The 14,505-nt window shown below is 50.3% G+C and overlaps 1 protein-coding gene across 1 annotated transcript in view; it reads left to right on the top strand.

Annotated features, from left to right (window-relative positions):
- Positions 1-14,505, top strand: part of KIAA1549 (KIAA1549 ortholog) — an 89,406-nt gene that overhangs the window by 66,145 nt on the left and 8,756 nt on the right. The window contains exons 7-16 of the mRNA XM_063929249.1: positions 16-75; positions 2,159-2,304; positions 2,480-2,657; positions 2,747-2,925; positions 4,350-4,558; positions 4,903-5,033; positions 5,232-5,437; positions 7,019-7,242; positions 7,838-7,982; positions 8,181-8,495. Coding sequence (XP_063785319.1) covers positions 16-75; positions 2,159-2,304; positions 2,480-2,657; positions 2,747-2,925; positions 4,350-4,558; positions 4,903-5,033; positions 5,232-5,437; positions 7,019-7,242; positions 7,838-7,982; positions 8,181-8,495 — 1,793 coding nt within the window. The remainder of the gene's footprint in view (positions 1-15; positions 76-2,158; positions 2,305-2,479; positions 2,658-2,746; positions 2,926-4,349; positions 4,559-4,902; positions 5,034-5,231; positions 5,438-7,018; positions 7,243-7,837; positions 7,983-8,180; positions 8,496-14,505) is intronic.

Genomic DNA, 14,505 nt, shown 5'->3' with positions numbered 1-14,505 from the left:
TTGTTTTCATTTTAGCATCAACGTACCCGCAGCTTAATCTGTCCCCAATGCTGAAGGAGTCCTGGCTGCGAACAGGTGAGTGTAGACCTATCTGTGACAGGATGGTGAATGAGTGCAGAAAGAGAAATAAAACGATAATATATTTTACACTTACAGTATATCAGTATTTGGTTTGGTAATGCCAACATTAGGTTTTCCTAATGCTGCAAACAAATTAATTAACACGTCACTAATTTTCTGATATACTCTGTGCTGCTGGGGACCCTGATCCTCCCACTATATAACTCTCAGTCTGTGGCTTCCTGCTGCCTCCATTCCCCTCCTCACATCATGTCACTGCCCCTGTCACATGCAGCCCTGTCCTCACTGACACATCCCTCATCTCCTGATATACTCTGTGCTGCTGGGGACCCTGCTCCTCCCACTATATAACTCTGTCTGTGGCTTCCTGCTGCCTCCATTCCCCTCCTCACATCATGTCACTATCCCTGTCACATGCAGCCCTGTCCTCACTGACACATCACTCATCTCCTGATATACTCTGTGCTGCTGGGGGATCCTGCTCCTCCCACTATATAACTCTCAGTCTGTGGCTTCCTGCTGTCCCATTCCCCTCCTCACATCATGGCACTGCCTGTCACATGCAGCCCTGTCCTCACTGACACATCACTCATCTCCTGATATACTCTGTGCTGCTGGGGACACTGCTCCTCTCACTATATAACTCTCAGTCTGTGGCTTCCTGCTGTCTCCATTCCCCTCCTCACATCATGTCACTGCCCCTGTCACATGCAGCCCAGTCCTCACTGACACATCCCTCATCTCCTGATATACTCTGCGCTGCTGGGGACTCTGCTCCTCCCACTATATAACTCTCAGCCTGTGGCTTCCTGCTGCCTCCATTCCCCTCCTCACATCATGTCACTGCCCCTGTCACATGCAGCCCAGTCCTCACTGACACATCCCTCATCTCCTGATATACTCTGTGCTGCTGGGGACCCTGCTCCTTCCACTATATAACTCTCAGTCTGTGGCTTCCTGCTGCCTCCATTCCCCTCCTCACATCATGTCACTGCCCCTGTCACATGCAGCCCTGTCCTCACTGACACATCACTCATCTCCTGATATACTCTGTGCTGCTGGGGACCCTGCTCCTCCCACTATATAACTCTCAGTCTGTGGCTTCCTGCTGCCTCCATTCTCCTCCTCATATCATGTCACTGCCCCTGTCACATGCAGCCCTGTCCTCACTGACACATCACTCATCTCCTGATATACTCTGTGCTGCTGGGGACCCTGCTCCTCCCACTATATAACTCTCAGTCTGTGGCTTCCTGCTGCCTCCATTCCCCTCCTCACATCATGTCACTGCCCCTGTCACATGCAGCCCTGTCCTCACTGACACATCACTCATCTCCTGATATACTCTGTGCTGCTGGGGACCCTGCTCCTCCCACTATATAACTCTCAGTCTGTGGCTTCCTGCTGCCTCCATTCCCCTCCTCACATCATGTCACTGCCCCTGTCACCTGCAGCCCTGTCCTCACTGACACATCACTCATCTCCTGATATACTCTGTGCTGCCGGGGGACCCTGCTCCTCCCACTATATAACTCTCAGCCTGTGGCTTCCTGCTGCCTCCATTCCTCTCCTCACATCATGTCACTGCCCTTGACACATGCAGCCCTGTCCTCACTAACACATCCCTCATCTCCTGATATACTATGTGCTGCTGTGGACCCTGCTCCTCCCACTATATAACTCTCAGTCTGTGGCTTCCTGCTGCCTCCATTCCCCTCCTCACATGTCACTGCCCCTGTCACATGCAGCCCTGTCCTCACTGACACATCACTCATCTCCTGATATACTCTGTGCTGCTGGGGACCCTGCTCCTCCCACTATATAACTCTCAGTCTGTGGCTTCCTGCTGCCTCCATTCCCCTCCTCACATGTCACTGCCCCTGTCACATGTAGCCCTGTCCTCACTGACACATCAGTCTCATCTCCTGATATACTATGTGCTGCTGGGGGACCCTGCTCCTTCCACTATATAACTCTCAGTCTGTGGCTTCCTGCTGCCTCCATTCCCCTCCTCACATCACTGCCCCTGTCACACGCCTGTTATATCTGCGTGTGGGTGACGCTTGTTTCCTCGCAGTGCTGTTGGGGGTGCAGGAGCAGCAGCTGAGGGACGACGCGTTTCAGACGGAGATGGAGAGGAAGCTGGCGCAGCTCATCAGCGAGGCGACATCGCAGAACCGTCGCTGGAAGAGAGCGAGCTACGCCGGGAGCAACACCGTGCAGGTGAGACTAGTGACCGTGGTACACGTTACATGGGATAGGTCACACGGTACACACCATGCAGTACACGTCATACAGTCCAGGCCACGTGGCAGATATCATACAGGTGGCAGTACACGTCACGCCGTACATTGCCGGGAGAATGGTACATAAGGCGTGATAACGGTTCTCCCCCCAGATGGTGAACGTCTCCCGCCTGGACGGCTCGGATGACCCCGTACAGCTGCTGTACTTCATAGAGGACCAGTATGGCAGACGTCTGGAGGCTGACAAGGCCTCGAGCCTGATTAATGAGGTGAACATCCAGCGGGCAGCCATCATTCTGGGATACCGCCTGCAGGGCACGGTGGCACAACGTGAGTGATACCTGTACGGTGTGTGAGGGGTGGGGGCTGCATTATACCCCCAGCAATGATCCCACTCCCTCCCTTCTCTGTCACTGCAGCACTAAACCAGGCCCAGGAAGCCGACCGCCAGGCGCAGAACCTGTGGATCATCGTGGGCGTGGCTGTGCCGGTGTTGGTGGTGACTGTGATCATTGTCATCCTGTACTGGAAGCTGTGCCGGACGGACAAGCTGGACTTCCAGCCGGATACTATGAGCAACTTGCAGCAGCGGCAGAAGGTGAGTGTCTGGGGAGGGGTCACATGAAGCGCGTGGGGTTGGGGGTAGTCTCCATTTATATTGCAGTATCATAGGGATGGAACCTAGGGTCTGATGATCCCATACCCGCTCTATACGGTGATGGGTCTATCGCTGTGGCAGCACTTTATTGTGAATCCACGTGTCATGTGATCCCGCTCCCCTAATCTGAATCCGTGTGTCATCTGAATCCGTGTGTCATGTGATCTCTCTCCCCTAATTTGAATCCGTGTGTCATGTGATCCCGCTCCCCTAATCTGAATCCGTGTGTCATGTGATCTCGCTCCCCTAATCTGAATCCACGTGTCATGTGATCCCGCTCCCCTAATCTGAATCCACGTGTCATGTGATCCCGCTCCCCTAATCTGAATCCGTGTGTCATGTGATCCCGCTCCCCTAATCTGAATCCGTGTGTCATCTGAATCCGTGTGTCATGTGATCTCTCTCCCCTAATCTGAATCCGTGTGTCATGTGATCTCTCTCCCCTAATTTGAATCCGTGTGTCATGTGATCCCGCTCCCCTAATCTGAATCCGTGTGTCATGTGATCCCGCTCCCCTAATCTGAATCCGTGTGTCATGTGATCCCGCTCCCCTAATCTGAATCCGTGTCATGTGATCCCGCTCCCCTAATCTGAATCCGTGTGTCATGTGATCCCACTCTGCTAATCTGAATCTGTGTGTCATGTGATCCCGCTCCCCTAATCTGAATCTGTGTCATGTGATTCCGCCCCCCTAATCTGAATCTGTGTGTCATGTGATCTTGCTCCCCTAATCTGAATCTGTGTGTCATGTGATCCCGCTCCCCTAATCTGAAGCCTTTTGTCATGTGATCCCGCTCCCCTAATCTGAATCCGTGTGTCATGTGATCCTGCTCCCCTAATCTGAATCTGTGTGTAATGTGATCCCGCTCCCCAAATCTGAATCTGTGTGTCATGTGATCCCATTCTGCTAATATGAATCTGTTTGTCATGTGATCCCGCTCCCCTAATCTGAATCTGTGTCATGTGATTCCGCTCCCCTAATCTGAATCTGTGTCATGTGATTCCGCTCCCCTAATCTGAATCTGTGTCATATGATTCCGCTTCCCTAATCTGAATCTGTGTCATGTGATTCCGCTCCCCTAATCTGAATCTGTGTCATGTGATCCCGCTCCCCTAATCTGAATCTGTGTCATGTGATTCCGCTCCCCTAATCTGAATCTGTGTGTCATGTGATCCCGCTCCCCTAATCTGAATCTGTGTGTCATGTGATCCCGCTCCCCTAATCTGAATCTGTGTCATGTGATCCTGCTCCCCTAATCTGAATCCGTGTGTCATGTGATTTTGCTCTCCTAATCTGAATCCGTGTGTCATGTGATCCCGCTCCCCTAATCTGAATCCGTGTGTCATGTGATCTCGCCCCCCAGCTCCAGGCTCCTACTGTTAAAGGCTTCGACTTTGCCAAGCAGCACCTGGGTCAGCACAATAAAGACGAGATTCTGGTTGTCCACGAGCCTCCCCCACCTGTGCTACACGGACCCCTCAAAGACTCCACCCCTTCCGAAAATGGCGACATCCCTACGCCAAAATCCAAGGGCTCGACTAAACCCGGCAAGATCGGGCGGCATCGGGGCAGGTGAGAAAATGGAATATGGATCCGCAGACCCGTGTAATGATCTACGTTGCGTGCGTAACGCTAGGCGGCAGCTGTAGCGGGTGGCTGATTAGTTATCTGTAGTGCGAGCGACAGGTAAGTAATGAGCATTACACATGTGCGGGCCAGGTGCTTGTGTGCAGACCTCTATGTAGGTAGGTAGATACTCCGGCAGTCACTGATAAAAATGGGCGTCTTTAGAAAATGATGATTTGCGTGAAATTACGAGCGCACAAGTTTATTTTTGGTCTCCTGTGTAAAACCTGCTTATTTCTGCCTCGAGTCTTATTTCAGATACGCCCATTAATAAAACGTTTATTTGGCAGTCGGGTCACCCCCTCAGACGCAGGATCTACCGCCAGTGAGCCATCTAGTGGTAAGGACTCGGGGGAGGATGAATCTCCGAGACCCTCGGCGCCTCCGCGTGAACTCCATATGCGCTCAATAGCCAAGGGAGGTGAGTCTGACGTCACGGAGTGTGACAAGATGGCCGTGCTTCTGTCCAGTCCAGCCTAAGTCCTCTTTCCAAGCACAATACCTTGTATATAGCCACTTACCCAGTCATCATTTATATGCTCACTTACCTGTATGTCATTATAATGCACCTTACCCCATAGATGGTCATGACTCGGTTTAATGCATTTTGCCTTTGCAGAGATGCCCGTGTTGGGCGGCGGGGCGGACCAGCATTCTTCTGCTTCCATATTTGAACATGTAGACAGGATGTCGCGCTCCTCCGAAGCCAGTCGGCGCCTGCCCAGCAAAATTCAGTTGATCGCCATGCAGCCGATGGCCGTGCCGGCCGTGCATGGACTGTCTGTGGCTGAGCGGGAGATGGAGGCTAACAAGATAAACAGAGAGGTGCGTTTATAGCACAGTGCGGGGAGCAACCGGTTCATTATTTCATTCTAGAACACCATGTAAAGGGGGTAAATTGTGGTCAATTAAGAAACGGCTTCAAATTGAAATAGTAATTACTAATGTTTAAATTGAGGAGGGCCGTTCCTTTTTTGTCATTATAAAGATAGTTCTTAATGTTGTCGGGACTCCCAGTCATGAAGGAGCAGACGTTATATCATATCACCATGCTTTACGTGTATATGTTACGCCACATGGTATATACTCGAGTATAAGCCGACTTTTTCAGCACTTTTTTTTGTGCTGAAAAAGCCCCTCGGCTTATACTTGAGTCAGTGTAGGGAGAGCAGTGTGAAGGAGGGACACGGAGCGCACAGCACGCGCCTCTCCTGTGTCCCTCTTGCATCTCCGCCGGCAGAGGCGGGTCTATTAAAGGAAGTACCCATTCGTGAGCTCTGATTGGCGCACGAATCGGCAGTTCCTTTAATAGACCCGCCGTGGCCGCCGGAGATGCAGGAGGGACACCGGAGAGGCGCGCGCTGTGCGCTTCGTGTCCCTCCTTCAGAAGACAGCGCGGGAGCGACGGAGGGTAAGTAACAAGCACTGGGGGAGCATATTTGGCAATTGGGGGGGGGGGGGGGACACACACACATATGTGGCACTGAGGGGTCTTATCTGGCACTATGAGGAGGCATATCTGGCACTATGAGGGGGCATATCTGGCACTATGAGGGGGCATATCTGGCACTATGAGGGGGCATATCTGGCACTATGAGGGGGCATATCTGGCACTATGAGGGCATATCTGGCACTGTGGGGCATATTTGGCAGCATGAGGGCATATCTGGCACATCAGGCACTGTGGGTCATATCTGGCACTGTGGGGGCATATCTGGCACTATGAGGGGGCATATCTGGCAGCATGAGGGCATATCTGGCACTGTGGGGCATATTTGGCAGCATGAGGGCATATCTGGCACTGTGGGGCATATTTGGCAGCATGAGGGCATATCTGGCACATCAGGCTCTGTGGGGGCATATCTGGCACTGTGGGGGCATATCTGGCACTGTGGGGCATATCTGGCAGTATGAGGGCATATCTGACACTGTGGGGGCATATCTGACACTGTGGGGGCATATCTGACACTGTGGGGGCATATCTGGCACTGTGGGGGCATATCTGGCACTGTGGGGGCATATCTGGCAGTGTGAGGGCTGTGTACGGCTAGAGCTGCATTTCCCACCCTAGGCTTATACTCGAGTTAATAAGTTTTCCCAGGTTTTTGTGGTAAAATTAGGTGCCTCGGCTTATATTCGGGTCGACTTATACTCGAGTATATACAGTACATGGAATTGCTTTCTTTGTGCAAACCAATTTTTCACCTGCGATTTTTAGATACAAATGAGCGTAACCCTAAGTTATTGCAACAACTTAATAATGTACGGATCAAAATGGTTATTATTCCCGAAACATTTATCAGTTTTACTCCTTAATAAAAGGGTTTCTTTCTATCCTGTTATTCACACTCTCAGTATCCGCCATTGTTACATGTTAAAGGAAATGGTTTTGTCTGTCCCGCGCAGATTCAGACAACGCTGCGACACAAGTCGGAGATCGAGCACCATCGCAATAAGATCCGACTTCGAGCCAAGCGCAGAGGACACTACGAGTTCCCCCTGGTGGACGTAGTGGGAATGACAGACACCAAGGAACGGCAGCGCCTGTATCGCAGGGCTCAGATGCAGTTTGATAAGATCCTGGATCCGGTGTTGGGTGTTCCCACTGTGTTCATAGAGCCACGCAGGAGGTGAGACTATAACCCCCCCTGAGGTCAAGGATACATGACCCACAATCTGTGAAACGCGTCTAAGCAATTTGTGTACTATGAGTCCCAACATGTCTTGTCAGCCAGAGCATGCTGGGACTTGTGTTTCCATATCACGGCACAGATTAATTAATGGATGAGGATTAATGGCTCAATGAATGGATCTTGAGTGTGCGTGCAACGCGTTTCGGGTCTTCACCTTCAGTGCAACTAAGGAAAAACCTACTAGTATAAAATGTGTCTAATTTACACAGATAATTAAACCCTAATTGGTGAAAATTGCAACCACAGTAAATTATCTTAAACCATTAAATTCTTGCAAAATGACAATCGTCCTATTACAAACAGTTGCAAGTGACCTATGTGTTTATATAGCGCTTTATATCAAATCATGTTAAACATATCACATGTTCCTATACGCATATAATAAAGTTATTATTCAGCAATAGGTTATACTCCGAGGAATTATTAAACCCGTTTGGAACACTTTACAATATTGATAAAATATGTGAAACACAAAACGTTACCAGCTCAGTATGGCTGCCGGAATCACGCCACAACTTGCTCTTATTCGCAGCTCGCGGTCCAGGCGTTCTCCCAAGCAGCGGCGCAAGCAGCAGGGGTCCTCAAGCCCCCCAGATGCAGACCGAGACCGGCTAATTACAACGGACAGTGACGGTACCTACAAACGTCCACCAGGTGTCAGTAACTCTGCCTATGTGGTAAGTGTGAGAATGTTCTCTCGTGGAACGCCGTATTGTACTTTTATCTCCATAGTTACAATGATTTTACGCTCTCGCCCGTCTACATGTCGGCATTACTATCACATGCAGCATGTTATCACCAGTGGTTACGTTGCCGTGTCTCTGATGGTGCCCCCATCCGCACTGCTAACTCTGCTCTGTGCTCTATCCCCGCAGTCTGACCCCGATCTCCCCTCGGATAACCCCACCCCAGTGTCTGATCTGGGCAAGTACCCCGGCTCTCCCCCGCACATTCCTACCCCTGCCCAGTATGTGGCCCCCCAGCCTTCCATCGAAGAGGTACGTCAGACTATGCAGTCTCTGCTGGATGATGCCTTCGCACTGGTGGCCCCCAGCAGCCAGGGGCCCGGGGCACTACCATCAGGAAGCACTGTGGGGCAGCAGCCGCTCATCAGTAATCCTCCCCGCTCAGGCCGGGGGTCTACGCCTTGGGGGGGACAGTATGCTCAGCATCCGACATCCCACTTCAACGTAAGTGACAGGACTATGCATTGTCCAGTGTTATGTAGTATGTGACTTGTACATTATGTTATTTCTGTGTGTGATTCATACATTGTTATTTCATTATGTGACATTATAATGTTTTCTCTAACGTCCTAAGTGGATGCTGGGGACTCCGTAAGGACCACGGGGAATAGCGGCTCCGCAGGAGACTGGGCACATCTAAAGAAAGCTTTAGGACTATCTGGTGTGCACTGGCTCCTCCCCCTATGACCCTCCTCCAAGCCTCAGTTAGATCTCTGTGCCCGAACGAGAAGGGTGCACACTAGGGGCTCTCCTGAGCTTCTTAGTGAAAGTTTTAGATTAGGTTTTTTATTTTCAGTGAGACCTGCTGGCAACAGGCTCACTGCACCGAGGGACTAAGGGGAGAAGAAGCGAACTCACCTGCGTGCAGAGTGGATTGGGCTTCTTAGGCTACTGGACATTAGCTCCAGAGGGACGATCACAGGCCCAGCCATGGATGGGTCCCAGAGCCGCGCCGCCGGCCCCCTTACAGAGCCAGAAGAGCGAAGAGGTCCGGAGAAAGCGGCGGCAGAAGACGTTCCTGTCTTCAAATAAGGTAGCGCACAGCACTGCAGCTGTGCGCCATTGCTCTCAGCACACTTCACACTCCGGTCACTGAGGGTGCAGGGCGCTGGGGGGGGGGGCTCCCTGAGACGCAATAAAAACACCTTGGATGGCAAAAAAATACATCACATATAGCTCCTGGGCTATATGGATGCATTTAACCCCTGCCAGAATCCATAAAAAAGCAGGAGAAAAGTCCGCGAAAAAGGGGCGGAGCCTATCTCCTCAGCACACTGGCGCCATTTTCCCTCACAGCTCCGTTGGAGGGAAGCTCCCTGTCTCTCCCCTGCAGTCACTACACTACAGAAAGGGTTAAAAAAAGAGAGGGGGGCACTAATTAGGCGCAGTATTAACTATACAGCAGCTATAAGGGGAAAAACACTTATATAAGGTTATCCCTGTATATATATAGCGCTCTGGTGTGTGCTGGCAAACTCTCCCTCTGTCTCCCCAAAGGGCTAGTGGGGTCCTGTCCTCTATCAGAGCATTCCCTGTGTGTGTGCTGTATGTCGGTGCTTTTGTGTCGACATGTATGAGGAGAAAAATGATGTGGAGACGGAGCAGATTGCCTGTAATAGTGATGTCACCCCCTAGGGGGTCGACACCTGAGTGGATGAACTGTTGGAAGGAATTACGTGACAGTGTCAGCTCTGTATAAAAGACAGTGGTTGACATGAGACAGCCGGCTACTCAGCTTGTGCCTGTCCAGACGTCTTATAGGCCGTCAGGGGCTCTAAAGCGCCCGTTACCTCAGATGGCAGATATAGACGCCGACACGGATACTGACTCCAGTGTCGACGGTGAAGAGACGAATGTGACTTCCAGTAGGGCCACACGTTACATGATTGAGGCAATGAAAAATGTTTTACACATTTCTGATAATACGAGTACCACCAAAAAAGGGGTATTATGTTCGGTGAGGAAAAACTACCTGTAGTTTTCCTGAATCTGAGAAATTAAATGAGGTGTGTGATGATGCGTGGGTTTCCCCCGATAACAACGGATAATTTCTAAAATGTTATTGGCATTATATCCTTTCCCACCAGAGGTTAGGGTGCGTTGGGAAACACCCCCTAGGGGGGATAAAGCGCTCACACGCTTGTAAGGGCTCTACCTTCGCCTGAGATGGCCGCCCTTAAGGATCCTGCTGATAGAAAGCAGGAGGGTATCCTAAAAGGTATTTACACACATACTGGTGTTATACTGCGACCAGCAATCGCCTCAGCCTGGATGTGCAGTGCTGGGTTGGCGTGGTCGGATTCCCTGACTGAAAATATTGATACCCTAGATAGGGACAGTATATTTTTGCCTATAGAGCATTTAAAAGATGCATTTTTATATATGCGTGATGCACAGCGGAATATTTGCCGACTGGCATCAAGTCTAAGCGCGTTGTCCATTTCTACCAGTAGAGGGTTATGGACACGTCAGTGGTCAGGTGATGCGTATTCCAAACGGCATTTGGAAGTATTGCTTTATTAAGGGAGGAGTTATTTGGGGTCGGTCTTTCAGACCTGGTGGCCACGGCAACAGCTGGGAATTCCACGTTTGTACCCCAGGTCGCCTCTCAACATGAGAAGACGCCGTATTATCAGGCGCAGTCTTTTCGTGGACAAGCGGGCAAAAGGTTCCTCATTTCTGCCCCGTGACAGAGGGAGAGGAAAAAGGCTGCAGAAATCAGCCAGTTCCCAGGAACAGAAACCCTCTCCCGCCTCTGCCAAGCCCTCAGTATACGCTGGGGCTTTACAAGCAGAATCAGGCACGGTGGGGGGCCCGTCTCAATGAATTTCAGCGCGCAGTGGGCTCACTCGCAAGTAGACCCCTGGATCCTTCAGGTGATATCTCAGGGGTACAAATTAGAATTCGAGACGTCTCCCCCTTGCCGTTTCCTAAAGTCGGCTTTACCGATGTCTCCTTCTGACAGGGAGACAGTTTTGGAAGCCATTCACAAGCTGTATTCCCAGCAGGTGATAATCAAGATACCCCTCCTGCAACAGGGAACGGGGTATTATTCCACACTGTTGTGGTACCGAAGCCGGACGGCTCGGTGAGACCGATTCTAAATCTAAAATCTTTGAACACTTACGTACAGAGGTTCAAATTCAAGATTGAGTCACTCAGAGCAGTGATTGCGAACCTGGAAGAAGGGGACTACATGATGTCTCGGGACATCAAGGATGCTTACCTTCATGTCAAAATTTACCCTTCTCACCAAGGGTACCTCAGGTTTATGGTACAGAACTGTCACTATCAGTTCAGACGCTGCCGTATGGATGGTACACGGCACCCCGGGTCTTTACCAAGGTAATGGCCGAAATGATGATATTCCTTCGAAGGAAGTGAATTTTAGTTATCCCTTCCTTGGACAATTCCCTGATAAGGGTAAGATCCAGGGAACAGTTGGAGGTCGGTGTAGCACTATCTCAGGTAGTGTTGCGGCAGCACGATTGGATTCTCAATATTCCAAAATCGCACCTGGTTCCGACGACGTGTCTTCTGTTCCTAGGGATGATCCTGGACACAGTCAAGAAAATGGTGTTTCTCCCGGAGGAGAAAGCCAGGGAGTTATCCGAGCTAGTCAGGAACCTCCTAAAACCGAGCCAAGTCTCAGTGCATCAATGCACAAGGGTTCTGGGTAAAATGGTGGCTTCCTACGAAGCAATCCCATTCGGCAGATTCGACGCAAGAACTTTCCAGTGGGACCTGCTGGACAAATGGTCCGGATCGCATCTTCAGATGCATCAGCGGATAACCCTGTCACCAAGGACAAGGGTGTCCCTCCTGTGGTGGTTGCAGAGTGCTCATCTTCTAGAGGGCCGCAGATTAGGCATTCAGGACTGGGTCCTGGTGACCACGGATGCCAGCCTGCGAGGCTGGGGAGCAGTCACACAGGGAAGGAATATCCAGGGCTTATGGTCAAGCCTGGAGACATCACTTCACATAAATATCCTGAAGCTAAGGGACATTTACAATGCTCTAAGCTTAGCAAGACCTCTGCTTCAAGGTCAGCCGGTGTTGATCCAGTCGGACAACATCACGGCAGTCACCCACGTAAACAGACAGGGTGGCACAAGAAGCAGGAGGGCAATGGCAGAAGCTGCAAGGATTCTTCGCTGGGCGGAAAATCATGTGATAGCACTGTCAGCAGTATTCATTCCGGGAGTGGACAACTGGGAAGCAGACTTCCTCAGCACGACCTCCACCCGGGAGAGTGGGGACTTCACCCAGAAGTCTTCCACATGATTAAAAACTCGACAGGTATTGCGCCAGGTCCAGGGACCCTCAGGCAATAAGCTGTAGACGCTCTGGTAACACCGTGGGTGTACCAGTCAGGGTATGTGTTCCCTCCTCTGCCTCTCATACCCAAGGTACTGAGATTGATAAGATGGAGAGGAGTAAGCACTATATTCGTGGTTCCGGATTGGCCAAGAAGGACTTGGTAACCGGAACTTCAAGAGATGCTCACGGAGGATCCGTGGCCTCTACCTCTAAGAAGGGACCTGCTCCAGCAAGGACCCTGTCTGTTCCAAGACTTACCGCGGCTGCGTTTGACGGCATGGCGGTTGAACGCCGGATCCTGAAGGAAAAAAGGCATTCCGGATGAAGTCATCCCTATCCTGATCAAAGCCAGGAAGGATGTAACCGCAAAAACATTATCACCGCAATTGGCGAAAATATGTTGCGTGGTGCGAGGCCAGTAAGGCCCGACGGAGGAAATTCAACTGGGTCGATTCCTACATTTCCTGCAAACAGGAGTGTCTATGGGCCTGAAATTGGGGTCCATTAAAGTTCAAATTTCGGCCCTGTCAATTTTCTTCCAAAAAGAACTAGCTTCAGTCCCTGAAGTTCAGACGTTTGTAAAAGGGGTACTGCATATACAGCCTCCTTTTGTGCCTCCAGTGGCACTTTGGGATCTCAATGTAGTTTTGGGTTCCAAAAGTCACATTGGTTTGAACCACTTAAATCTGTGGAGTTAAAATATCTCACATGGAAAGTGGTCATGCTGTTGGCCCTGGCCTGGGCCAGGCGCGTGTCAGAATTGGCGGCTTTATCCTGAAAAAGCCCTTATCTGATTTTCCATTCGGACAGGGCGGAATTGAGGACTCGTCCTCAGTTTCTCCCCAAGGTGGTTTCAGCGTCTCACCTGAACCAACCTATTGGTGGTGCCTGCGGCTACTAGGGACTTGGAGGCCTCCAAGTTGCTAGACGTTGTCAGTGCCCTGAAAATATATGTTTCCAGGACGGCTGGAGTCAGGAAATCTGACTCGCTGTTTATCCTGTGTGCACCCAACAAGCTGGGTGCTCCTGCTTCTAAGCAGACTATTGCTCGTTGGATTTGTAGTACAATTCAGCTTGCACATACTGTGGCAGGCCTGCCACAGCCAAAAATCTGTAAATGCCCACTCCACAAGGAAGGTGGGCTCATCTTGGGCGGCTGCCCGAGGGGTCTCGGCTTTACAACTTTGCCGAGCAGCTACTTGGTCAGGAGCAAATACGTTTGTAAAATTCTACAAAATTGATATCCTGGCTGAGGAGGACCTGGAGTTCTCTCATTTGGTGCTGCAGAGTCATCCGCACTCTCCCGCCCATTTGGGAGCTTTGGTATAATCCCCATGGTCCTTACGGAGTCCCCAGCATCCACTTAGGACGTCAGAGAAAATAAGAATTTACTTACCGATAATTCTATTTCTCGTAGTCCGTAGTGGATGCTGGGCGCCCATCCCAAGTGCGGATTGTCTGCAATACTTGTACATAGTTATTGTTACAAAAATCGGGTTATTATTGCTGTGAGCCATCTTTCAGAGGCTCCTCTGTTATCATGCTGTTAACTGGGTTCAGATCACAGGTTATACGGTGTGATTGGTGTGGCTGGTATGAGTCTTACCCGGGATTCAAAATCCTTCCTTATTGTGTACGCTCGTCCGGGCACAGTATCCTAACTGAGGCTTGGAGGAGGGTCATAGGGGGAGGAGCCAGTGCACACCAGATAGTCCTAAAGCTTTCTTTAGATGTGCCCAGTCTCCTGCGGAGCCTCTATTCCCCATGGTCCTTACGGAGTCCCCAGCATCCACTACGGACTATGAGAAATAGAATTATCGGTAAGTAAATTCTTATTATTTCAGATGTGACTTGTACATTATAATGTTATGTCAGATGTGACTTGTACATTATAATGTTATGTCAGATATTACTTGTACATTATAATGTTATGTCAGATGTGACTTGTACATTATAATGTTATTTCAGATGTCACTTGTACATTATAATGTTATGTCAGATATCACTTGTACATTATAAAGTTATTTCAGATGTGACTTGTACATTATAATGTTATGTCAGATGTGACTTGTACATTATAATGTTATTTCAGATGTGACTTGTACATTATAATGGTGGCAGTTCTGCTGTAAGC

Source organism: Pseudophryne corroboree, chromosome 6, assembly GCF_028390025.1.
Source record: "Pseudophryne corroboree isolate aPseCor3 chromosome 6, aPseCor3.hap2, whole genome shotgun sequence".
Classification (NCBI taxonomy): domain Eukaryota; kingdom Metazoa; phylum Chordata; class Amphibia; order Anura; family Myobatrachidae; genus Pseudophryne; species Pseudophryne corroboree.
Note: the sequence above shows the minus strand (reverse complement) of the source record. Positions and strands in the feature narration are given on the sequence as shown.